Source organism: Dendrobates tinctorius, unplaced genomic scaffold, assembly GCF_039654945.1.
Source record: "Dendrobates tinctorius isolate UK_male_01 unplaced genomic scaffold, ASM3965494v1 ptg000064l, whole genome shotgun sequence".
Lineage (NCBI taxonomy): Eukaryota > Metazoa > Chordata > Amphibia > Anura > Dendrobatidae > Dendrobates > Dendrobates tinctorius.
In genome coordinates, this window is record NW_027361732.1 from 3,185,708 (window position 1) to 3,211,060 (window position 25,353).

A 25,353-nucleotide genomic window follows, 5' to 3' on the forward strand; every position below is an offset into this window, starting at 1 on the left:
GATCTGAAGTAAATTTTTGGTGAAAAAGTTACCATATTATTCGCTTTGTAAGACGCAAATTTTGGGGGAAAATGGGGGTGCATCTTACAAAGCGTACATGACTTACCGGTACCTTGGTCTAAGTTGCAGACTGGGATGAGGGGGTGTATGGGTGTCTCCGGGTGCCCGGCGGTTTTCTGGCCGGTGCTGCAGGGTGTCTCCAGTGTGGGTGTCCGGCGCTTGCCGGGGCTCTGGTCTGTCGCAAAATGTCAGCAGAGCCCCGGCACTTCCACTGTTCCCTGTGTGGTGTACTGGACTCCGGGAATATGGCTGCTGCCAGGGGTGGCACATACGCAGGTGGTGATTTTGGGACCAAGATCTCAAGAGATGAGATTTCGCCAGCAACCGCCGGGCACCCGGCAGCAGCACCGAACATGCAGCAGCACAAGACCCCCAAAGCAGCACGCCACACATCGGAGCCCCCCCCCTCATCCCTGCCTATGGCCTGCAGTATCATCCCACTCCCGCCTCCTCCAGCAGCGACCCTGGGACCCCGCTTCACCGCAGCCACCACCCCTGGCAAGCAATAAGACGCATGGATTATAATAAACACCGGCATTTTATTAAAAAAAAATTTTTCTTACTTTTCTCCTCAAAATTTGGGGTGCGCCAAATAATCCGGAGCATCTTATAATCTGAAAAACACGGTAAATGTTCGCTTTTTTTCTTTAACTTTCCAAAAATGCTCCCTATGGAAGTCAGCTCTCTGACTAAAGTCGATCACAAGCTGTGTGTAATTCTGATGGCCCCTTTCCCTCTGACTGCTGTGCTTTACTGCCACAATTCTCTCTCTGCCTCTCCAGCTCTCGCTCCACACTCGACAGGTCACATATAAGCTGTGAAGGTGCAGGCAGTGCAGAATGACTCATGTCAATACACAATATGCACTTTCATAGCTCATTCTGCGCTTCATCATTGTTCTTATGTGACATAAGCAGGGCTGTTTCATTTATCCTTTAAGAGACAAATTGTGCTCTACTTCTGTCCTGAGCTCTTGTCTACCTAAAACAGTGACAAATTCTAAGTTTACCACTAACAAAGTACAGTCCCAGAAACGCTGAAATATATGTTTCTTAAAGGAAGCATTTCTCCTTATGGAGAGTGACAAGCTGGCGTAAGGAGACTTAGGCCATGCTATGGTTCATCTGGGAATTTGTCATGTGACAAGGCGCTTTAAAACATCTATATTGATTTGCTACATCCAATATGCGATGCTAGGATTGTTTTGCTGCCTTTGGCACTGTGTAACATGACTGTGTGCAGGGCATCGAGAAATTTGAAGATTACGAAAGGATTTTGGGTTGTAATGTAGCGCATAGTGTCAAAAGCTGGGTTTGCATCAGGACAATGACCCCAAACATTCTTCAAGAAGGCCCCAGAAATGGATGGAAACAAACCGCTGGAGAGTTCTGAAGTGGCCAGCAATGGGTCTCACTCAAAATCCCATTGAACACCTAAGTAGAGATCTTAAAATTGCTGTTGGGAGAAAACACCTTTCAAATATGAGACCGGGAGCAGTTTGCAAACGAAGAGTGGTCCAAAATTCCAATTCAGAGGTGGAAGAAGCATGTTTATGGTTATAGGAAGCGACTGATTGAATTTATTAATTCCAAAGGGTGAGCAACCAAATATTAAGTTGAGGGTGCCAACAACTTTGTGCAGCCCATTTTTGTGGTTATGTATGAAATGATGTCCAATTTGCTTTTTTTTGTGTTGTTCCAATATGCAAAGGAAATAAACGTGTATAATAAAAGATGTGTGATTGCTATAAGTTTCTGGGAGAAATGCAGTACAATTTCAACGCCAATGACTGTACAAGTATTTTAACGTTATAAACGCCAAGTGACACATGAATAATTTGAACTACTTATTTCAAAAAATAAGGCAAATCTGCTGAATACCTGACAATGTTCAGACAGCGACAAATAATTTGTACACCATTGCTTGTGTGTCACATACACAAATTCTTAGCAATAAGTGATAAAATGTATATAAATACATTGTATATTACAGAACACAAAGCTAAAAGTCCCACAACTTCATTGAAGTGCTGTCCGAAAATGATCAAAATCTTCACTAAAAGGATTATAGCCTTGTTTCCTCAAGCAACACAAGGCCCAGAAGAGTTGGTCGTTAGGAGGAAATTCTTCCCACTTTACCCAATTCCAGCCTGCAAGATAAAAAAAAACATACTTTAATAGCCCTTAGTGTTTTAGAGAAACATCTAAGGCTTCATGCACATGGCCATGTTAAAGATAGGTGCATAATATGGCACCTATAGCCATGCTTACGAATCAGAGAAAAAATAAATCATGGCTTGCTTCATCCCATAGTATTTTTCCAAACACTGCAATTACACATCCTTGTGTCACAGTCCGAATATGAAGTTTCAATTTTATATTAGACTATAACGCAATTAGAATAATACTTATTTAGAAACCTACCAGGGGAAACGTACGTTGGCGTCCTGGGGTTTATTATCCTGTGTTATTCCCTGTTCACATGGTATGTCTGTCTGGTTCATGTTTGCTGAAGTTTTTTTATATTTATAATCTATCCACTTGGATTTTTTTTTTGTATATTTAATAATCCAACGGCTATATCTACGTACTGACTTATAATTTTGTTTTGGGAAGCTAACACTGTCAATTTTATTATACCCACTCTCTATACACTTCTATATAAAACTTTCCCTTTGTATGCCCACCCCCTTTCCCGATCTATCTTTCAAAGTATTTTTATCTTGAGGTACCAATAAAATTATATTTTTGATTGAGAAAACCTTTTTGTTTGTGGTTATTCACATTTATTGGTAGGCTATATTAGACTATAATTGACAAATCAACTTCTTTACCTTCATTTTTTTCTGGCTCTAGGTTTGTAGGCTCTGATGGATAATTTAGATCTACTTCTCCTCTCATTAGTATTGTAATATAATGATAATTATGTTCAATACTAATTGAATTCACCACTGAAGCAAAGTGGACGTTCTTCAGGTGCAGTCCAGCTTCTTCAAGGGTTTCCCGCTCAGCGCAAGTCTCCCAGCTTTCACTGCACAATAAAATAGACAAGACAATAATAAAACACAGACAAAGCATTGGCTACCGATGGGTAAAATTGCAGAATATTGCCCTAGACTTGATTGATACACAGAGAAGACTCTTACAGTGTGATCACACCAACAAATTTTCGGTTTGTGCGTGCAACAAACGGTGCTGGAAAACACCAAAAACAAAATCTTAGCGTGCACCAGTCTGGTCCGATTTATAGACCAAACTAGTACATGTAACTAGTTGGAGCTCCCGCACATGGAATCAGTCACGTGGCTTACATTTCATAAATCTACAATGCTGATAACACCAGGCACTGGAGAATTGCAATATATGAACCTAATAAATATACAGTACAGACCAAAAGTTTGGACACACCTTCTCATTCAAAGAGTTTTCTTTATTTCCATGACTATGAAAATTGTAGATTCACTCTGAAGGCATCAAAACTATGAATTAACACATGTGGAATTATATAATTAACAAAAAAGTGTGAAACAACTGAAAATACTGTATGTCTTATATTCTAGGTTCTTCAAAGTAGCCACCTTTTGCTTTGATTACTGCTTTGCAGACTCTTGGCATTCTCTTGATGAGCTCCAAGAGGTAGTCACCAGAAATGGTTTTCACTTCACAGGTGTGCCCTGTCAGGTTTAATAAGTGGGATTTTGTCACGGCCCCTGGCCTTGCCGTCACGGCCCCCAGTCACGCTCCCCGCCAGGCATCCCAATGCACGCGACCATACTCACCTCGCTCGGCAGTCGCGCTCCCTCCAGCCCCGGCGTCCCTCTCTGTCCGGCCCGCGGCTGGTGACGTCACCGCAGGCCTCGCGCATGCGCCGTAGGCCGCGGCCGGCTCTCCGCATCTGAGCTGGTCTCCGGCGGTGCCCTGCCCCGATTGCGCCGCCGGACCAATGGGGGCACAGCGGCACCTATATCAGGCCGCCCTCCCTTAGTGGAGGCGCCTGACCGTTGTTGTTCTTGCAGCGCTTTAGGCCCCGTGCTCTCGCCTGGCATCAGGCTCCCTGCCTTTATCTTTGTGTTTCCTTCCAGCTCTGCTCCCTGTGTCCGTACCGGCTCCAGTCCTGCCTCCGTACCGGCTCCAGTCCTGCCTACCGGTGTCCGTACCTGCTCCAGTCCTGTCTCCGTACCTGCGCCAGTCCTGTCTCCGTACCTGCTCCAGTCCTGCCTACCGGTGTCCGTACCTGCGCCAGCCCTGTCTCCGTACCTGCGCCAGCCCTGTCTCCGTACCTGCGCCAGCCCTGTCTCCGTACCTGCGCCAGCCCTGTCTCCGTACCTGCGCCAGCCCTGTCTCCGTACCTGCGCCAGCCCTGTCTCCGTACCTGCGCCAGCCCTGTCTCCGTACCTGCGCCAGCCCTGTCTCCGTACCTGCTCCAGCCCTGTCTCCGTACCTGCTCCAGCCCTGTCTCCGTACCTGCTCCAGCCCTACCTACCCGAGTCCGTACCTGCTGTCTGTCTCAAGCCTTGCCTACCCGGGCTTCAACCTGCTGTCCTGTTCTAGTCTACCGGTGTCTGTTCCAGCCGTCCTTACGCAGTTCTTCAGTCACCAGCCTCAGAAATCGCTGGTTAACAGAAGCTCAGATTAGAGACCAGGTCAATAAGTTCTAGCAGCAGACACATCTCTACAACAACTGTTAAGAGGAGACTTTGTGCAGCAGGCCTTCATGGTAAAATAGCTGCTAGGAAACCACTGCTAAGGACAGGCAACAAGCAGAAGAGACTTGTTGGGGCTAAAGAACACAAGGAATGGACATTAGACCAGTGGAAATTTGTGCTTTGGTCTGATGAGTCCAAATTTGAGATCTTTGGTTCCAACGACCGTGTCTTTGTGCGATGCAGAAAAGGTGAACAGATGGACTCTACATGCCTGGCTCCCACCGTGAAGCACGGAGGAGGAGGTGCTTTGCTGGTGACACTGTTGGGGATTTTTTCAAAATTGAAGGCATACTGAACCAGCATGGCTACCACAGCATCTTGCAGCGGCATGCTATTCCATCCGGTTTGTGTATAGTTGGACCATCATTTATTTTTCAACAGGACAATGACCCCAAACACACCTCCAGGCTGTGTAAGGGCTATTTAACCAAGAAGGAGAGTCATGGGGTGCTACACCAGATGACCTGGCCTCCACAGTCACCAGACCTGAACCCAATCGAGATGGTTTGGGGTGAGCTGGACCGCAGAGTGAAGGCAAAAGGGCCAACAAGTGCTAAGCATCTCTGGGAATTCCTTCAAGACTGTTGGAAGACCATTTCCGGTGACTACCTCTTGAAGCTCATCAAGAGAATGCCAAGAGTCTGTAAAGCAGTAATCAAAGCAAAAGGTGGCTACTTTGAAGAACCTAAAATATAAGACATTTTCAGTTGTTTCACACTTTTTTGTTAATTATATAATTCCACGTGTTAATTCATAGTTTTGATGCCCTCAGAGTTAATCTACAATTTTCATAGTCATGAAAATAAAGAAAACTCTTTGAATGAGAAGGTGGGTCCAAACTTTTGGTCTGTGCTGTATATTTTCATTGGATTTACTAATATTTTTATATTTTGAACCAGTAATATATTTCTAGGTGTTGGCAACCCCTTTTATAATCCGATTTTTCAGTTTCGGTTATTAATTTTGAAGAATCTCTAAAAATGTATTCTCGGCAGCTTGTGTTATTTTGCCATCAGAATCTTCATTCTCATGTAAATTTCTGGATATTTAGTAGTGTGCTGCTATGGAAAGTACTCCTACCCAAACTCTAGGTGTCCTCCTGGAAGTTGATACATGCCGGCCCCTGGGGAGCCTTTTGCTTTCCTCTGTCCAAGTAAAACACAGCCTGGATACGAAGAATGTGTGATCACAACGCCAACTCCAACGCCAGGTCTACCAGTGGACCCAGACATTGTCCTTTTCTAAGCGTAATGGACTATCTGCGCCCTGTAAGAAAAAGATGTAATACAGACAATGTCAATCTTTGGGGTACATCCTGCATTCAGAAGCAAAACGAGGTTCATTACCCTTACCAAATACTTTACATTCCTCCAAACCTAATGAGCATGTGCTACAAAGAATATCTGATTTAAAACACGATTTAAGGCTTGTTCAGCCGAGCATGGTTTTGGTCCTTGTATGGGACAGATCAGTTGTAGCCAATGCGCTGGTTCACACGTGTGATTTTCCACTTAGACCTAAAAAAAAAATCTGCACCAAGTGCTATTCAGGTCTTTTTGACAGTCCAGAATAGTGCATGCAAATCGCTGCTCCTGCACCCGTCCATGATGCAGGTGAGCACAAGGAGACCATCACATCCAAAATTTGCAGAAAACTGTTGAAACCATTTTATTGGAAAGGAGAGCAGCATGCTGAGCTATAATTCTGGTAAAAATAACTATGAAAATTGCCTCTTCAGAGAGGAAGAGGAGTAAAACTTTATAGCGCCAATTGTTCCTACTCGTCGGTATTGACCCTTTAACAAGCCTTGCAATATGACTTAGGATAAAAGCCAAATCAAAATCTCAATTTGCAGAGAGTGTTTCGGGGTATTGCCCCTCGCTAGTGCAAAGTATGAGATCTGATTTAGCTAGGTCAGAGGCTTTGCAATTTCTAACGGGTAAGGTTTCTCCTTGTGAAGATTAACATACTGGCATTGGCATGCCAAGGAAGAGGACTAGAACTCTATAGTGCCACCTGTTTGGAGCAGCTTCCAGCAGATGGCGCTATAGAGTTCTAGTCCTGTTGCTCTCCGAAGAAGCATTGCACAGCGAATAAGCCTCCTTACATTGGCATGCCAGAGCAGGTATATCAATCTGCACAACGAGAAACGTCACCCCTTAGACCTCGGTAAAAATAACAGAATTTGTTACTCCTAACAACGGCTATAATAGCATAAGTGTGAACCTGACCTAAGACACTGACCTAAGACACTGCAGACCTTTAGGGAAAATAATTGTTAGAGGGAATTTCTCTGTAGGCTTTTTTAAATTAATCTGAGAGCAGCATAATGTAGGGGAAGAGATGCCTATTCCAGGGATGTGAAAAATGAGGATGAATGAACTCATGGAGATCAACATCCAACACTGCGGAGACACCATCACGTGTTTCTCAACGCAGTGATTCTAGAGCAATGCCCCCATCCCTTATGGGAAATATGCAAAAACATGCAAAACACAAGCCGCGGAGACACCATCACGTGTTTCTCAACGCAAGCAATGACTAGCCAGGTCTTTCCCCGGGAAGGAACAACCACGGGAAGGGCAGTCTCCAATGAAGGAAACTGCCCTTCCCGTGGTTGTTCCTTCCCGGGGAAAGACCTGGCTAGTCATTGCTTGCGTTGAGAAACACGTGATGGTGTCTCCGCGGCTTGTGTTTTGCATGTTTTTGCATATTTCCCATAAGGGATGGGGGCATTGCTCTAGAATCACTGCGTTGAGAAACACGTGATGGTGTCTCCGCAGTGTCGGATGTTGATCTCCATGAGTTCATTCATCCTCCTCTTCATAGTCTTTTACTAGGCATTGCTCCTACTGGAGAGTTTCCTACTCCACACTGATGAGGGGTAATACCCCGAAACAGCTGTTTTGTGGATGGATACCATGTTTTGGCATAGGTGGTTTCCTTCATTGGAGACTGCCCTTCCCGTGGTTGTTCCTTCCCGGGGAAAGACCTGGCTAGTCATTGCTTGCGTTGAGAAACACGTGATGGTGTCTCCGCGGCTTGTGTTTTGCATATTCCAGGGATGTGTCACTCATTAGGCTGTGTGCTGTAGTATCAATACAATCAGTATTTTATCGGTAGGAGATTATAGGGCCTGTCACACTAAGAGATATCGCTAGCAATATCGCTATAACTAGTGACGTTATAGTGATATTGCTAGCGATATCTCTGTGTCTGATACTTACCTACAACCCACTCCCCCGCTGGTTATCACTGATCGCGCGAGAACGTTCAGGACTGTTTCTCATCGTCAGCTTCCTGCTGTGAGGACGAGCAACGCGTGGAGCCGGGCGGGAGGACGCAGGATCGTCTGGTGTGACAGGTAAGTAGCGACCCCCGTCTCCAGCGATGTCGCTGGTGAGATCTGCCTGTGTGGCAGCTCACTAGCGACCACTTAGCGATGTACCAGCGATCCTGACCGCATCATATCGCTGGTCGGGATCGCTGGTACATCGCTAAGTGTGACAGTACCTTATCACTACAGGCCTAGGTCTCGCGTGCCGGCCAGTCAGGCTAATCTGTGTAACCCCGCCCCCAACAATGATCGACAGTTTGCTCACAGGTACAGTGTACACAGGAAGCCGTCAATCAGGGGTGTGGGTGGGGTTATACCCAGCTCCGCATTCTGGCAACTGCTACATCTACAACAGAGAAAACAGGGATTCTATCAAAAATCAGCAAGCAGCCCAATAAGTGACACATTCCTGGACTCCGGGTCTCAGCCCCAACCTCAAGGAGATCTCAAAATACATAGCAAAAACCACCATGGATATCTAAATTAAGCTCCAGCATCTTCTATGACGATTGGTTTAGCTGATGGTGCATCTATACATAAATCCTCGATAGTTCCCAAAAGATACGGAGCATCAATTCTCATATAGATGTGGCCGTCACCTATAGCCTTCCTGGGCCTTTATTAGGGTAAACACCTAAGTTACCCCACCATTAGAGCACACAGACTACTGATGCGCTTGGGATCCTCACATGACCGGCACGGACAACTGTTTGGTGTGCTGCCTTTAGGAGAAGCGTCACACGGGACACATCAGCTGCCCGTGACGGTCTTGTGTGGATCCGAGGTCTACAGAAGCCGGTCTGCTCTAATGGTCATAGAAGGCCTCATTCACACGTCCATGAGTACAGGGTCTATGCTTGTTTATCATGGACAGCACATGCACCCTTTATAACCTATGGTGCTGGCCACGTCTGGGCTCTACAGTCCGTATATCCACTAAGAAAACCCACAGACATGTCCGTTTTTATCCACACCATTTATCGGAATCACCAAAACCTATGGGTCTGCGAAAATCAGCAGCAGCACAGATCGCGCCCCAGTGCCGGCCATTAACACTGCAATGGGGAGGAGAAGCTGGTGACTTTCTGGCCACATGAGAAAATTAATGATGAAACACAGAAAGTAAAAACTGACAGACGAAAGTCTGATCCAACCCGCCGCTGACACTCGGCCGTGACAAGGCGTTCATGTCTGAATGAGGCCGAGCTCGGGAAATGCTCTGGGCGAGGGCCGCAGCCAGTAACCACCATTAGGCCATGTTCACACGGGGCGTTTTTGCTGCGTTTTTTTAATTCAAATTTTCAGCTGTTTCACAGGACCAGCAAAGTCTATGAGGTGTCAGAAATCTCCTGCGCACATTGGTTTTATTCAGCAGATTTAGAAAACTGCCGTGTCACTGCTCTCACCCATAGGAAACAATGAGGAAGCGCTAAAACAACAAAAACCCCACAGGAATCAGGTATTGCTGAGTATTTGGTGCAGAAACCTAAGGAAGTCTTTTTTTTTTGTGGGGGGGCACTAAACTTTATCAACACACACGAGACACCAAAAACGCAGCTTGTGAACATAGCCTTAAGCAGGTTATCAACATTAACCCTTTCCCCATCCTTCTGCCAACAGCAGACCCCAGACCATATCCCAGCACCACTGCCTGTAAGCCACATGCTGTGACAGAAATGATGAAGCCTGATACCCTTAGTGGGCAGAGACACATGGAGACCACCCCTGTCCCTGCACATGTATGCCCCCTGCTGGGTGACTTCTCCATATACCCCGGGTACAGGCTCAGGCCGGCGTGTGTCAGCAGTGAGTGCCGGCCAGACAAGGCTGCACGAGGGCGGACCGCAGTGCATTGTGGGAGCCTCCGCCCCGCACGTTACCTGCACTCTGTCCCTCGACCTCAGCACACATTACAGGCGGATGGATCCAGCCGGTCACTCCAGAAGCTCCACCGTGACCGTACGCCGGCGAGCGTGCTGCAGAGCAGTCTTCCGGCTCTAGGGGGCGGTACATGTGACATCACACCGCGGTCTGTGAGGCAGAGTGTGAGGAGCGGCCATGTACCCGGAGCAGACACCGAGGCATCAGGAAATGTCCGACAAGTGGAAAATTGCTGCCAGATGCTCCTGGCTGCCCGAGTGCAGCACCTGTGCTGACCATTATCTGTAGGGTGAACTGCCCTATAGCAGCCAGCGGCACCACCACCTACAGGGCGCCCTCTACTGGACAGCGCCTTAACAGCTAAAGTGGCATTGAGGACCGCTGCAGCCTGTCAGCGCTGGTGATCGGTTGTAGCCTTCGCTATGCTAAGGCTAAGTGCACACGTACCGGAACTCTCGCGGAAATTACCGCGAGAATTCCGGAATTCCAGTCCGCGGGAAAATCGCATTTTAAATTCCCGCGATTTTCCCGCGGAAAAACTAGCATTTTGCAAGCGTAATTAGCTTGCAAAATGCTAGCGTTCTCCAAGCGATCTGTAGCATCGCTTGGAGAACTGATTGACAGGTTGGTCACACTCGTCAAACACAGTGTTTGACGAGTGTGACCAACTTTTTACTACTGAGGCCGCCTATGTGGCATCAGTAGTAAAAGATAGAATGTAAAAAAAAAAATAGTGTTATTCTCACCCTCGACGTCCCGCGCAGGCGTTCCCAGTAATCCTTTGCGAAAATGCCCGCGATGACGTCAGTTCTCAGCCGTTGGCTGAGTTCACACGTGGCGTTTTTTCGCGTTTCCGCGGCAGTTTTAACTGCGCGATTTTGCCGCGAAAACGCGAAAAATAAGCATCCCATGCATTCCTATGGGATTCCACAATGCTGTGCTAATGCTGCGGTTTTTACCGCGGCGGAATCGCTTCGCGGTAAAAACCGCAGCATGCTCATTAATTTGCGGAATCGCGGCGATCCCGCTCCCATAGGAATGCATTGTTCCGCTTCCTTCCCGCATGTGGCTGTGCACAACATGCGGAAAGTAAGCAGAACATTTGCGGATGGTACCCACGGTCCGGAGGAGAGGAGACTGTCCTCCGGGCTTTGGGTACCATATCCCTGTAAAAAATAGAATTTAAAATAAAAAATATTGTTATTCTCACCCTCCAACGTCCCGCGCAGTCTTCCCGCTTCTCTTCACGCTCCCGTTCCCAGTAATCCTTTGCGAAAATGCCCGCGATGGCGTCCGTTCTCGCGGGATCGCGAAGTCTCGCGGTCATTCGCGCGACGTCATCGCGAATCACCGCAAGACGTCGCGATCCCGCGAGAACTGACGTCATCGCGGGCATTTTCGCAAAGGATTACTGGGAACGGATGCGCGGGACGTCGGAGGGTAAGAATAACACCGTTTTTTATTTTTTTTTACATTCTATCTTTTACTACTGATGCTGCATAGGCGGCCTCAGTAGTAAAAAGTTGGTCACACTCGTCAAACACTATGTTTGACGAGTGTGACCAACCTGTCAATCAGTTCTCCAAGCGATGCTACAGATCGCTTGGAAAACGCTAGCATTCTGCAAGCTAAATACGCTTGCAAAATGCTAGTTTTTCCGTGGGAAAATCGCGGGAATTTAAAATGCGATTTTCCCGCGGACTGGAATTCCGGAATTCTCGCGGTAATTTCCGCGAGAGTTCCGGTACGTGTGCACTTAGCGTTAGGTCTGCTCTAACAAACAACTGATAATCTCACATGAGCAGTGGGAGACAGCGCTGTTATCGGAGGAACTAGTCTGGTTTGGGAGGGGAGTATGGTTTTTTTCATCCTGGCCACAAGCTGTTAAGAGGGGATGGTCCAGTAGTGAACTCCCCATCTACAGAGGTTGTCCTCCACTGCTTGTACATTGGTGGCCTGTACTTAGGATAGAGGTCATTAACCCCTTAACGACCAGAAGTATTTTTAGTTTTGCATTTTCATTTTTCGCTCCCCTTCTTCCCAGAGCCATAGCTTTTTTTTTTTAATTTTTGGGTCAAAATGGCCACGTGAAAGCTTTTTTTTTTTTTGCGAGACGAATTGTACTTTTGAATGACACCCTTGGTTTTATGTCGTGTATTTAAGAACGGGAAAAAAAAAGTGCGGTGAAATTGCAAAAAATAAAGTGCAATCTCACAGTTGTTTTTTTTTTTTTTCTTTTTTCCCTAAATGCTAAAACTGACCTGCAAATATAATTCTCCAGGTCATTACGAGTTCATAGACATCAAACATGTCTAGGTTCTTTTTTAGGTGGTGAAAATGTTTTTTCTCCAAAGTTTGTTATATAAAAAAAAGCTTGGCCTTCGGATCCAAAGCAGTTCCTGCTGCGTTGTACAGTACCATTAAAATCAATGAAAAACAAAAAAAACGCTGGGCACATGCTGCGGATTTTTCCACGCGGATTTGGTGCGGTTTGAAATCTGCAGCATGTCAATTCTTTGTGCGGATTCCGCAGCGGTTTCACACCTTCTCCATTGTACAGGTGATAAACCGCAGGGGAAAACCACAGGCTAATCCGCAGATAAACCGCAGGTCTTTTGACCTGCGGATTTACCTGCGGATTTTGCCAAATCCGCATGGAAAAGTCCGCAGCACAATCCGCAACGTGTGCACACACCCTAGTCTGATGGTGAGGTGCAGGAGTGCGGGACATCAGATGCTGCGGTGTTCTGGCACCTCTCTGGCACGGTAAACCCATTACCTAGCAAAAATCGGCTGACGGATTCCCTTTAACATGAGTGTAGATGTGCTTTGATAATTCTGAACACATCCACATTCCCAATTATAAGAGGGTTTTCCAATAATGCAGTCACATTATTTTTATTTTATTCTTTTTTATTCTCAAGTTGATATTCGTTTGGTTCTCAATGGATTGGCACAGATTGTGGGGGATATTAATATGTTTTATTTTACAAGACAAAAACATGGCCCTTTAACAGGGGTGTGCAGACTTTTTTTTTTTTTTAATAACTGTTGGAAGTATATGGCCAGCTTAACTTGCTAATATGAAAAAGAACAATTAGGCCTGTTTCACACATCCGTATTTTACCATCAGTCAAAATCCGCCGTTTTGCAAAAAAAACGGATCCGCTATTTTGCTTGGTGGATCCGTTCTTTGTCCCATTGAGTTGCATTACCGGCGGATCTTGACGGATGGCCATCCATTGGATCCGATTTTTTGCGGATCCGCCAAAATTTTGGCGTCCGCCGACATGCCAGGACGGACAATGCAACGTTTTTTCGGGCGGCCGGATCCGCATTTTACATTGTGCATGCCCGGAGGATTTGCCTCGGCCGCAAATGTAACCCTAAACCCTGTTCTGGCGGCTGAGAAAAAAATCTCTCTCTCATTATTCAGAGATCATATCGAACTTTTTCCTACAAGCTGTGGTTGGGAACTAGAGTTCTGCACATTAATATATTGGCCTGAGACATTAAGCAGTATGGAAAGGCTCATTTTGTTAACAAAGAGCATGTTGTGACAGTAAATCCTGCAAGAGGAAATGAGCACAGAACTGATGTGCAGTGCATAAAAGGTAGCACTGACTGGTAAAATAGATTATTATAGGAACATATTATTTCAGGCCTCACAAAAGGTTTGGCTGTTTTAATAAGAAAGACCTCTGGGTGGCCGTGTGTGAAGCTGCACCTACTCATCGTCATGTATTGGGGAATTGGTGATGTGGTCATTATATTGCACCTGTATAAAAAAAAAAAACACTTGAATTGCTGTTTTTTGTTCATTCTGCCTCCCAAAAAGTGGATTAGAAAATGATCAAAAAATGTATTGTGAGGAAAACTGGTACCAATAAAAACGTTAACTTGTCCCGCAAAAAAACAAGAGCTCTTAAATGGCTCTCAAATATAGCAAGACAAAAAATTCTATCTGCAAAAAAGCATCTTTTAGTGTGTGACAGCAGCCAAACATAAAAAAAACAATATAAATCTGGTTTCGCTGTAATTGCACCACAAGAATAAAGTCCTTTAATCACTTATAGTGCACGAGCAGCGGCTTTAAAAATAAGTAAAACCAATTCTTGACCTACTATTGATTTGTTAATTCTGCTTTCCAAAGACTGCAGGAAGGCTCGGCGCACGTTTATTCTACGCCAAGTGTAAATCTCTGAAATACGTGATTCATATGGAACCCCCAGTGGAATATTCCCTATAATGAGGCAATTGTAGGCATTGTAGACGCCTTCTGGCCTATGATCCAGTGGTGTCTGTCCGTGTAAGCATTCAGAAAAGTGCCTTCGGCCACAGTTTTGTGCACTTCTGAAAAGAAGGACACCGCTGAAAAGAGGCCAGACGGAGACCTGAGTAACTCTGCTGCCTCACTATAGTGAATGGATCCATCGGGGGGTTTCATCTGAATCACATCTTCTGAGATTTAGATAGAAACCCCAAAGAAAGTGCTCAGCGTAGAACGCCAGATAAACATGATCCAAAATGTTATGTAAAAAGTTCCTAACAAAAGCTTCAAATCAATCCACAGAAAAGCCCCAATCAGGTCCATCATCTGTCAATGGAAATATAGAGGACTTCCATGTTACTGGTAGTACAAATGCTCTGGAAAAGCAAAATGGCTGCCCCCCAAAAGAAATTCAGCAAATTCTACGCTTCCAAATTCCATGTTTGAGAGCATGTCTAATTTACGGGTGCATGTCTCCAGAAACATGAGCTAGTCATAATGTACGGGCACTACAATAGCAGATTTGCAATTTTCACTCAGCAACATCCACTGCTGCTTGTTTCTGGAAAACACCCATGGAGTCAAATCACTACACTTGTAGATAAATTCCCAAAATGGGGTATAATTTCCAAAATGTGGTCACTAGAGGAGGGGTTTCTGCTCTTCTAGCACTTAGGGGCTCTGTATACTGAGTCTGCAAACTGTTCTAGGAAAATGTGTGCTACAGGAGGCAAATAACGCTCTGTCTCTCTGTGTGGCTAAATAATACTGTACCTCCACATATGGGGTATTGCTGCATTTAGCAGAAATTGTGAGACCCATTTTTGTGCCTTTTTTTTGCACATCTGGGGCTTAAAAAAGTTTTTTTTGTGGTAAAAATGTAATAATTTTTTTTGAGTGCCCAATGGTATGGAATTCTGTGACACATCTGTGGTGTCAATATGATCACTGCTCCCTTAGATGAATTCATTGAGAGGTGTAGTTTGTAAAATGGGGTCTCTTATGGGGGTTCTACTGTTCTGGCACCTCAGGAGCTCTTCCTTTGGGTCATGGCACCTGTAAACCATAACAGTAAAATCTTCAACAACAATATGGCGCTCCTTCCCTTCTGAGTTTTCCATTGTGTCTGAAAAGTAGTTCCCGATTAGATGTAGAGTATTGGCGGGAGAAATTGCACAACAAACTGGGAGGTCTATTTTTTTTCCCTTGTTAAAATTAAAGATTTGAGGCTAAAACCACATTGTAGTGGGAAAAATGTAATTTTCCAGGACGTCCACCTGACAGCACCATGGAGGACGTCCTCCTCCTCCTTACAGGGACAGGAAGCACACGAGAGGTTAAAGGTCACGTCCCACCCCCTCTCCCTCAGTGTTTTTTCCTGTCCCTGCATGGAGGGACACACGAGAAGCTTACCGGAGGGGCTCAGGGGATCGTACGGCTAGTCCAAGCCTTCCCCTGTCAAGAGGTCCCGGGGCCGAAACTCTCCAGTGGGGAGTCCCTCTGCCCCAAAGGCCAGGAGCAGGACGACGCTCCTGGAGGGAGCCGTTCCTCCCCATGGGAGGCTCTCGGCTCCAAAAACTCACCGCCACGGCAGGTGATGGTCGGCTCCCCGCAGGCGGCTGGCTGGGCGGGCACCGACGGACGACTGGCGCAGCGGCGCTGGGAGGCAGGAATAAGGCCTCCGCAGTCCGCCATAGCAGGAAAGAGGCCGGAGTGGCAGTCCGCCGCAGACGGATGGGGGTTGGCTCCCCACGGCGGCAGGCCGAAGGAGGCCGCCATAGCCGCGCGCAGAGCAGGAAGTGGAGGAGGCGGCCTAGCGCGAGAGGCCGCGCGTCACATCCGGTGACGTCAGACGCCGGCCTTTGAATCCCGCGCGCGCTTCTGAAGCCTCAGAGCGCTCGCTACAGAAGCCACACAGCGCTCGCCACTAAAGCCACACAGCGCTCGCCTCTGGGGTCCACAGCGCGCACTCCTAAGGCACAGCGCGCTTCTGGAGATCCAGGGAGCACGCTTCGGAGGTCCATAGCTCCCTGCGGACCGCGCCAGGATGGAAGGGGTCGCTCCAGCAGGCGGAGGGGTAAGTGCGCATAGCGCAGACCACCCTCTCCCACCCATTACCCCAACCCAGATCTGAGTAGGTGCCCCTTCTGTATTAGGAGAAGGGAGCCCCGACAGAATCCCCCTTGGGGGCGAAGGACCCGGCAAAGGCCACCTCCAAATCGGTCAGATGCCCAGTATGCAGGGTAAAGCTGCCAGACGCATATAACAAGACCCTATGCGGACCCTGTACCTCAAGGGTCGTAGGCGAGGAACAGCCATCCCTCCTAGCCGGGATGAGATCGCTGATAAGGGAGGAAGTTCGGGCCTCTTCTTCCAGCCTCGCACGGCGTCAGTCCCCCAGCCCAGGGCCGAGTCGCAAACGTCCAAGGTGGAGTGAGAAGTCCGAATTCCGGGATTCGGATCAGGAAGAAGGCGAGATCCGGGGGGATAGACAAGATCAGAGCAGAAAATACCTATTCAGACTGGAGTACACGGACGAGTTGGTCCAAGCAGTCAGAAATACTATGCAGGTCCCAGTCGCTAAAGTTACCAAAAAGACGGCTATCCCATTCGAGGACTCGTCAGGTCTTCGAGACCCGATGGATAGGAAGGCAGACGTCTTATTAAAAAGAGCGTGGGAGACGTCGGCGGCTCTCATTAGGGCCAACATAGCAGCCACCTCGGTGGCCAGGTCTATGTTTTTGTGGATGGGGCAGTTGGAAGAGCACCTAACCAACAAGACCCCTAGATCAGACATCCTAGCATCCCTTCCGCTCATGAAATCGGCTACGGCATTCCTATCAGATGCGTCAGCCGAATCGGTAAGATTTGCAGCCAGAAACAGCTCCCTCTCCAACGCAGCCCGAAGAGCAGTCTGGCTCAAATCCTGGTCGGGGGACAACGCTTCAAAAACTAAGCTATGCGCCATCCCCTTCTCGGGCCTGAGGGTATTCGGGCCAGCCCTAGATAACTTTCTAGAGCTGGTGTCTGATAAAAAGAAGGGATTCCCGGAGGAAAAACCCAGACGACCCCAGTCCTTTCGGAGAGGCTCCTTTTCTACGAGGCAGACAGAGTTCAGGGGTCGGGCAAGGTCCAGTAGAGGCTCCTATAAGGGCTCCTTCAGCCAGACCGGAAGGGACAGAGGTCCTCCATTCACATCAACCTCTAGATCGAGGAGGCAATGACGCCATAGGTATTGGGGGGAGACTTCGCCACTTCGCAACAAACTGGTCCCGAGTCACCCACAATCAGTGGGTCCTCAGAACCATCGCGGAGGGCTACAATATAGAGCTTTATTCACCTCCCCCCGAAAGATAAATTACCCCCACTGTCGGCCTGGAGGACTCCGCAATGTGGACGGATCTACAGGACATGGTAAAATCAAAGGTCATAGTACCAGTTCCCCCGTCAGAAAGAGGGAAAGGGCACTATTCGTCCCTGTTCTCGATCACAAAACCGTCTGGCGAGGCCCGTACCATCATAAACCTGAAACCACTAAATGCCTGGGTCAAGTACAAGAGATTCCGGATGGAATCGGTCCGATCCGCAACCCTCCTGATAGATCGGGACGCCGTCATGTGCACCCTAGACCTAAAGAAGGCCTACTACCAGGTCCCTATCCATCCCTCATCCCAGAGACTGCTAAGGTTTGCGGTCAGTTTACCAGCCCGGACCTGCCACTTCCAGTTCCAGTGTCTTCCATTCGGGTTGGCCTCAGCTCCCAGAATCTTTACAAAGCTGGTGGGAGAAGTAGTGGCCTACCTGAGAGATCAGGGTATTGTGATCATACCCGATTTAGACGACTTCCTACTGGTGGCAAGATCCAGGGAAGCGCTCGTTCGCGACAGAAACCGAGCAACTGCGGTAATGGAGTTCATTGGATAGGTGATCAATTGGGAGAAGTCGAACATCAGACCAGAAACCAGGAAAATATTTCTCGGGGTCCTCCTAGACTCAACCGACAGAATATCCTGGCTACCCGAACAGAAGCAGAGGACTATTCAGACCAGAACCAGAGACCTGTTGAGACGTCAGTGCTCCATAAGAGAGGCAATGGAGGTCCTGGGCCTCATGACGGCCTGCATCCAGTGCGTCCGATGGGCCCAATTCCACTCAAGATCACTGCAGAAAGAGATCCTTGCGAGGTGGGACAGAAGTCAGGCGTCGCTAGACAGACCTCTAAGGCTGCCAGAACGAGTAAGAGAGTCCCTTCGGTGGTGGACACGGTCCAGAAACCTTCAGGTGGGCGTATTTTGGACAGCCTCTCCATACGTGGTAGTCACCACGGACGCCAGTGTGTGGGGTTGGGGAGCCCACATAGAAGGGAAAATCTTCCAGGGGAGATGGCCAGTAGACATCAAGACCAGATCCTCCAATTTCAGAGAACTCTACGCGGTCTGGGAAGCGCTACGGCGGAACCAGTCGATACTAAAGAATCGTCATGTCCGTATACTATCCGACAATATGACGACAGTGGCATTCCTGAAGCACCAGGGAGGACCCAGACATCAACCACTACAGGACCTAGCGGGAAAAATATTCGCTTGGGCAGAAAGAACAGTCCGGTCAGTGACCGCAGTACACCTAGAGGGTTCCCAGAACGAAGTAGCAGACTACTTGAGCAGACAACGGATCCTCCCGACAGAATGGGAACTGAACGAAGAGATCTTCAACCATCTCTGTCAGCGTTGGGGGACCCCCAGTATAGATCTCTTTGCAAGCCGAAAGAATTCGAAAGTCCCCAGATTCTATTCCCTGAATCCGATGGACCACCCCGAAGGTGTGGATGCCCTGAGTCAGACCTGGGGAGAATCCCTCTCCTACGCATTCCCGCCACTGGCCCTCATACCGACAGTGCTCAGGAAAATACGCGAGGACCACGCACGAGTGATGTTGATCGCTCCATACTGGCCAAAGAGAAGCTGGTTTTCCCTTCTAGGAGCCATGGCAGTCGGAAATCCAGTCGAGCTACCCCTGTGGAAGGACATCATCCACCAGGGCCCGATCTACCATCCAAACCCAGCAAGACTTCATCTATCGGCTTGGATCCTGAGAGGGACATCCTGAAGACAAAGGGATTGTCGGACCAGGTCATATCCACCCTACTGGCCAGTAGGAAACCGGTGACATCCGCAATCTATAGAAAGATATGGAAAAGATTCTGTCTGGAGGGTGGCAGGTCCGATCTCGTGGCAGGCACCCCTGACCTCCCTAGCATACTAAGTTTTTTGCAGGCAGGTTTTAATAAAGGCCTTAAGCCTAGCACGCTAAAGGTCCATATTTCAGCCTTATGCGCCTTCTTCGATTACCAGCTAGCGGCTCATCCCTGGGTAATAAGATTTATAAAGGCCACGCAGCGCCTGCGCCCCACGATTAGGCAGCTCACCCCGCCGTGGGATCTGGGTCTGGTACTCAGGTCCCTCTGTACAGACCACTATGCCCTATGGGAGAAAATAACATCTCTGCCCTCACCCGTAAAACGGCCTTCCTAGTAGCCATTACCACGACCAAAAGGATAGGGGAGATCCAGGCCCTGTCCACTAAGGACCCATATCTACAGATATGAGGGGATAGTATAATCCTAAGGTTAGACCCGGCATTTACCCGAAGGTAGTCTCCTCAGAGAATCTAAACCAGGAGGTAGTGTTACCATCGTTCTGCGACAATCCCCGTAATAAAAAAGAACAGCGTCTTCACTCGCTGGATGTGAGGCGCGCGGTGCTAGACTATCTAGAAGCCACCGATAGCTGGCGCATTGACCCAAACTTGTTCATCCTTTTTGGGGGTAAAAATAAGGGGAAGAAAGCCTCTAAGGCGTCTATCGCGCGCTGGATTACCTCAGTAATCTCTGACGCCTACCAAGCCGAAGGCGTTAGCCCGCCAGGGTCCATAAAAGCCCACTCTACGAGGGCGGTATCAGCCTCATGGGCTGAACGGGCGGGGGCCTCGGTTGACCAAATCTGTAGAGCAGCAACCTGGGCCAATCTGAATACATTCTGCAAGCACTACAAGCTTGACGTGTTGGCTGGTCAGCAGACCGCATTCGGGAGAAAAGTTCTCCAGGCGGTAATCCCACCCTGAGGAGGTGCTTTGGTACTCTCCATGGTGCTGTCAGGTGGACGTCCTGGAAAATAGGTATTAGACCTACCGGTAATGATGTTTCCAGGAGTCCATCCTGACAGCACGGGTATTTCCCTCCCTGTTATGTTATGCTATGTTGTATTTTTGATATGTCATATGCTGTAATATGATTGTTTCATTAAACTGTTACTAGCATCATCCACCTTGCGGTACTTGTTAAATCACTGAGGGAGAGGGGGTGGGACGTGACCTTTAACCTCTCGTGTGCTTCCTGTCCCTGTAAGGAGGAGGAGGACGTCCTCCATGGTGCTGTCAGGATGGACTCCTGGAAACATCATTACCGGTAGGTCTAATACCTATTTTTCTTTCTTCACCGCCCAATGGGATACATTTCTGCGAGGCTCATGCGGTGTCAACATGCTTACTGATTAATTCATTGGTGGTGTAATTTGTAAAATGAGATTACTTTTGGGGGGGGGGGGTCCTGCCGGTGTGACATGGCACCCTCAAACCATTCCAGCAAAATCTGACCTCCAAAAAGGCGTTTTGTCCCTTATGAGCTTTGCACTATGCCTCAAAAGTAGTTTTCGACCACATATGGGGTATTGGCATACTCGGAAGTAATTGCATAACAAATTGTACCGTTCATTTTCTCTTATCATCCCTTTTGAAAATTAAAATCTTGTGGCCAAACCAACATTTGAGTGGAAAAAATAATAATAATTTTCCATTTACTAAGCCTAATGTTATACAATTCTGTGAATCACCTGAAGGTTAAAAATGCTCACTATACCCCTATATTAATTCCTCAAGAGGTGTAATTTCCCAATTGGGTTCTCTTGTGGAGTTTTCTGCTGTTTTGGCATGTCGGTTCGTCAAATGTGATGTGGCATCCATCTGCAATCTAGTCCAGCCAAAACTGAGCTTCAGAATTCAGTTCCTTCCGAGCCTTGATGTGCGCCCATCACATATGGCACATCAGCATACTTAGGAGAAATTGCACAACAAATTGTATGGTAAATTTGCTCCTGTTACCCTTGTGAAAATACAAAATTTGGTGCTAAAACAACATTTTTGTGGGAAAAATTAGATTTTTCTTGTTTTCACGGCTCAACATTATAAACTTCTGTGAAGCCCCTAGGGGTTCAAGGTGTTCACCACAAATCTAGATAATTTCCTTTAGAGGTTTAGTCTACAAAATAGTGTAGCATGTGGGGGGTTTCCACTGTTAAAGCACATCAGGGGCTCTCCAAACGTGACATGGCGTCTGCTTTCTATTCCAGCCAATTTTGTGTTAAAAAAGTCAAACAGTGCTGCTCCTTCCCTTCCGAGCCTTGCTGTGCGCTCAAACAGTAGTTTTCCACCACATGTTGGGTATCGGCATACACAGAAGAAATTGCACAACAAATTTTTGGGCTCATTTTTTACTGATATACTTGTGAAAATAAAAAATTGGAGGCTAAAGCAACATTTTTGTGAAAAAATGTAACAAGTTCATTTTTTCCATCCACATTGCTTTTATTCCTGTGAAGCATCTAAATGGTACCGTATATACTCGAGTATAAGTCGACCCCCCTAATTTTGCCACAAAAAATGACTCGTGTATAAGTCGAGGGTGCACAGTGAGTGGCCCCAGTTATGATGCACAGTGAGTGGCCCCAGTTATGATGCACAGTGAGTGGCCCCAGTTATGATGCACAGTGAGTGGCCCCAGCTTTTCTGCACAGTGAGTGGCCCCAGCTTTTCTGCACAGTGAGTGGCCCCATCATGTTGCTGCTGCCGCTGCCTCTCTTACAGAAAAACCCAAAAACCTGCATACTCACCTCCGTCGCTGCCCCCTGCTCATCAGCGTTGCGCTCTGCAGTGACTGTGCAGGCAGAGAGCGATAGCGCTCTGACCTGAATGTCACTGCAGAGGACGCAAGACAGCAGAGTGCAGGGACAGGTGAATGCCTCCCAACCCCCCCTTCATACTCACCGGGTCCTGGCGCTTGTCTCTGCAGCTCCACTGCTTGTTCCATGTTGTCGGCGCTGCGCTCTTCCTGGTTCAGCGGTCACGTGGTACCCGCTCATTAAATATGCGCATATTTAATGAGCGGGTTCCATTTGACAGCTGAAGCAGGAAGAGAGCAGCGCCGACAACATGGAACAAGCAGTGGAGCTGCAGAGAAGGGTGAGTATGATCTGACACCCCAGCTCCCCCGCCGATCCCCCCCGGTATATGACTCGTGTATAAGTAGAGAGGGGGACTTTCAGCCCAAAAAAATGGGCTGAAAATCTCGACTTATACACGAGTATATACGGTAAAAAAACTTCCTGAATGTGGTTTTTAGCACTTTGAGGGGTGTGATTTTTAGAATGGTGTCACTTTTGGGTATTTTCTGTCACATAGGCGCCTTGAAGTCCCTTCAAATGTGATGTCATCCCTACAAAAACGTTTTTGTAAATTTTGTTGGAAAAATGAGAAATCGCTGGTCAACTTTTAACCCTTCAAACTTCCTAACAAAAAAAAAATGTATGTTTCAAAAATGATGCAAATGTAAAGTAGATATTTGGGAAATGTTATTTATTAACGATTTTGTATGATATAACTCTGCTTTAAAAGCATAAAAATTAAAAGTTTGAAAATTGCACCAAATTTCCCATGTTTTCACAAACAGAAGTCATATTGAGCAAATTTTACCACTATCATGAAGTACAATATGTGACGAAAAAACATACTCAGAACCACTAGGATCCGTTGAAGCATTCCAGAGTTATCTATATATATATTAGTCCCAGCAGAAAAGCATATGGATGAACGGCAAACTAGGGCACATAAATCTCCACATTAAAGCCCCCTTTACATTTAGCGATGCACCAGCAATCCCGACCACGATACGACCCGGTCAGGATCGCTGGTGCATCGCTAAATGGCCGCTAGTGAGCTGCCAAACAGGCAGATCTCACAGCGATGCAGCAGCGGTTGTTACTTACCTTTCAGACGTGGCGATGAAGACGTCCTCCTGCCCGCGTCTACGCGTCGCTCGTCGGCGCCAGCAGGAAGCAGCCGACGAGAAGTGGAACTGGACGCTCTCGCGCGATCAGCGATAACCAGCGGGAGAGCCGGTCGGAGGTAAGTATCACACTCACACATAGCGATATCGCTAGCAATATCACTGCTGCATCACGCTTTAGTGATATTGCTAGCGATATCGCTATGTGTAAAGCCCCCTTAACAGACTAAGCTATTTATCTGAAGTATTGCGGTATGCAGTTCAGTCAAAAAATGGAGGTGCTTGCATGAACAAACATGAATAGAGTTGAGCGATACCGTCCGATGCTTCAAAATATCGGATCGGAATGGATCGGCCGATCTTTAAAAAAAGTATCGGTATCGCCGATGCCGATACCGGAAGTCCCATTCAAGTCTATGAGACTTCCGGTATCGGAATTGGAAAAACCCTTTCCTGCCCTTGTACAGCCTCTCGGGGGTCTGTACGGGCCTTCCGGGGGTCTGTGCCGGCCTGCCGGGGGTCTGTGCCGGCCTGCCGGTGGGCTGTGCGGACTGCCCGGGGTCTGTGCACCCTGTGGGGGTCTGTACCGGCCTGCCGGGGGGCTGTGCTGATGTCCGGGGGTCTGTGCAGGCATCGTCCGATGGGACTACAAGTCCCATCGGGCGATGCCTGCTACCATGACAGTGATTGACACATTCCCACACAGATTTTACCATAAAGTGAGACTAGGGTTTTTTTTTTTTAAGTGGCGGAGGAATACTGTGCGGAAGGATACCTACCTTCCGTCATTGGATTCCTGCAGCCCGTAGAGAGCGGCAGCATCAGCTGATGCTGCAGTTCTCTACCCAAGATCGTCGTGGGACACACTCGTGGACTGCTTCGGATCATGGGTGAGTATTTTTGTGGTTTGTTATGTTAATATTTATTCCATAGACGACAATGGCTTTGGGGAACAATGTGACAAGTATTGGTAAGTATGTTACTCTGTTATATGTACTGTATGTCTATGTATGTATTGTATGAATGTATTGTATGTAGCATGCATGTAGTATGTATGTAGCATGCATGTAGTATGTATGTAGCATGTATGTAGTATGCATGTAGTATGTATGTAGTATGTATGTAGCATGCATGTAGTATATATGTGGTATGTATGTAGCATGTAGTATGTATGTAGCATGCATGTAGTATGTATGTATGTAGCATGCATGTAGTATGTATGTAGTATGTATGTAGCATGTAGTATATACACTCACTGGCCACTTTATTAGGTACACCTGTCCAACTGTGTGTTAAGACTTAATTTCTAATCAGCCAATCACATGGCGGCAACTCAGTGCATTTAGGCATGTAGACATGGTCAAGACAATCTCCTGCAGTTCAAACCGAGCATCAGTATGGGGAAGAAAGGTGATTTGAGTGCCTTTGAACGTGGCATGATTGTTGGTGCCAGAAGGGCTGGTCTGAGTATTTCAGAAACTGCTGATCTACTGGGATTTTCACGCACAACCATCTCTAGGGTTTACAGAGAATGGTCCGAAAAAGAAAAAAAATCCAGTGAGCGGCAGTTCTGTGGCCGGAAATGCCTTGTTGATGCCAGAGGTCAGAGGAGAATGGGCATACTGGTTCGAGCTGATAGAAAGGCAACAGTGACTCAAATTGCCACCCGTTACAACCAAGGTAGGCAGAAGAGCATCTCTGAACGCACAGTGCGTCGAACTTTGAGGCAGATGGGCTACAGCAGCAGAAGACCACACTGGGTACCACTCCTCTCAGCTAAGAACAGGAAACTGAGGCTACAATTTGCACAAGCTCATCGAAATTGGACAGTAGAAGATTGGAAAAACGTTGCCTGGTCTGATGAGTCTCGATTTCTGCTGCGACATTCGGATGGTAGGGTCAGAATTTGGCGTAAACAACATGAAAGCATGGATCCATCCTGCCTTGTATCAACGGTTCAGGCTGGTGGTGGTGGTGTCATGGTG

The 25,353-nt window shown here is 47.4% G+C and overlaps 1 protein-coding gene across 4 annotated transcripts in view; it reads right to left on the bottom strand.

Annotated features, from left to right (window-relative positions):
- Nucleotides 1–579: 579 nt before the first annotated feature.
- NUDT15 (nudix hydrolase 15) overlaps nucleotides 580–25,353 on the bottom strand; it is a 56,160-nt gene continuing 31,386 nt past the window's right edge. The window contains exons 1-4 of one of the 4 annotated variants that reach the window (XM_073580246.1): nucleotides 9,983–10,227; nucleotides 5,846–6,031; nucleotides 2,894–3,090; nucleotides 580–2,209 (exon numbers count right to left, since the gene is read on the bottom strand). In XM_073580246.1, the coding sequence (XP_073436347.1) occupies nucleotides 2,079–2,209; nucleotides 2,894–3,090; nucleotides 5,846–5,997 (480 nt within the window). In that variant the 5' untranslated portion in view covers nucleotides 5,998–6,031; nucleotides 9,983–10,227 and the 3' untranslated portion in view covers nucleotides 580–2,078. The other 3 variants (XM_073580247.1, XM_073580248.1, XM_073580249.1) reach the window with 3 other exon arrangements.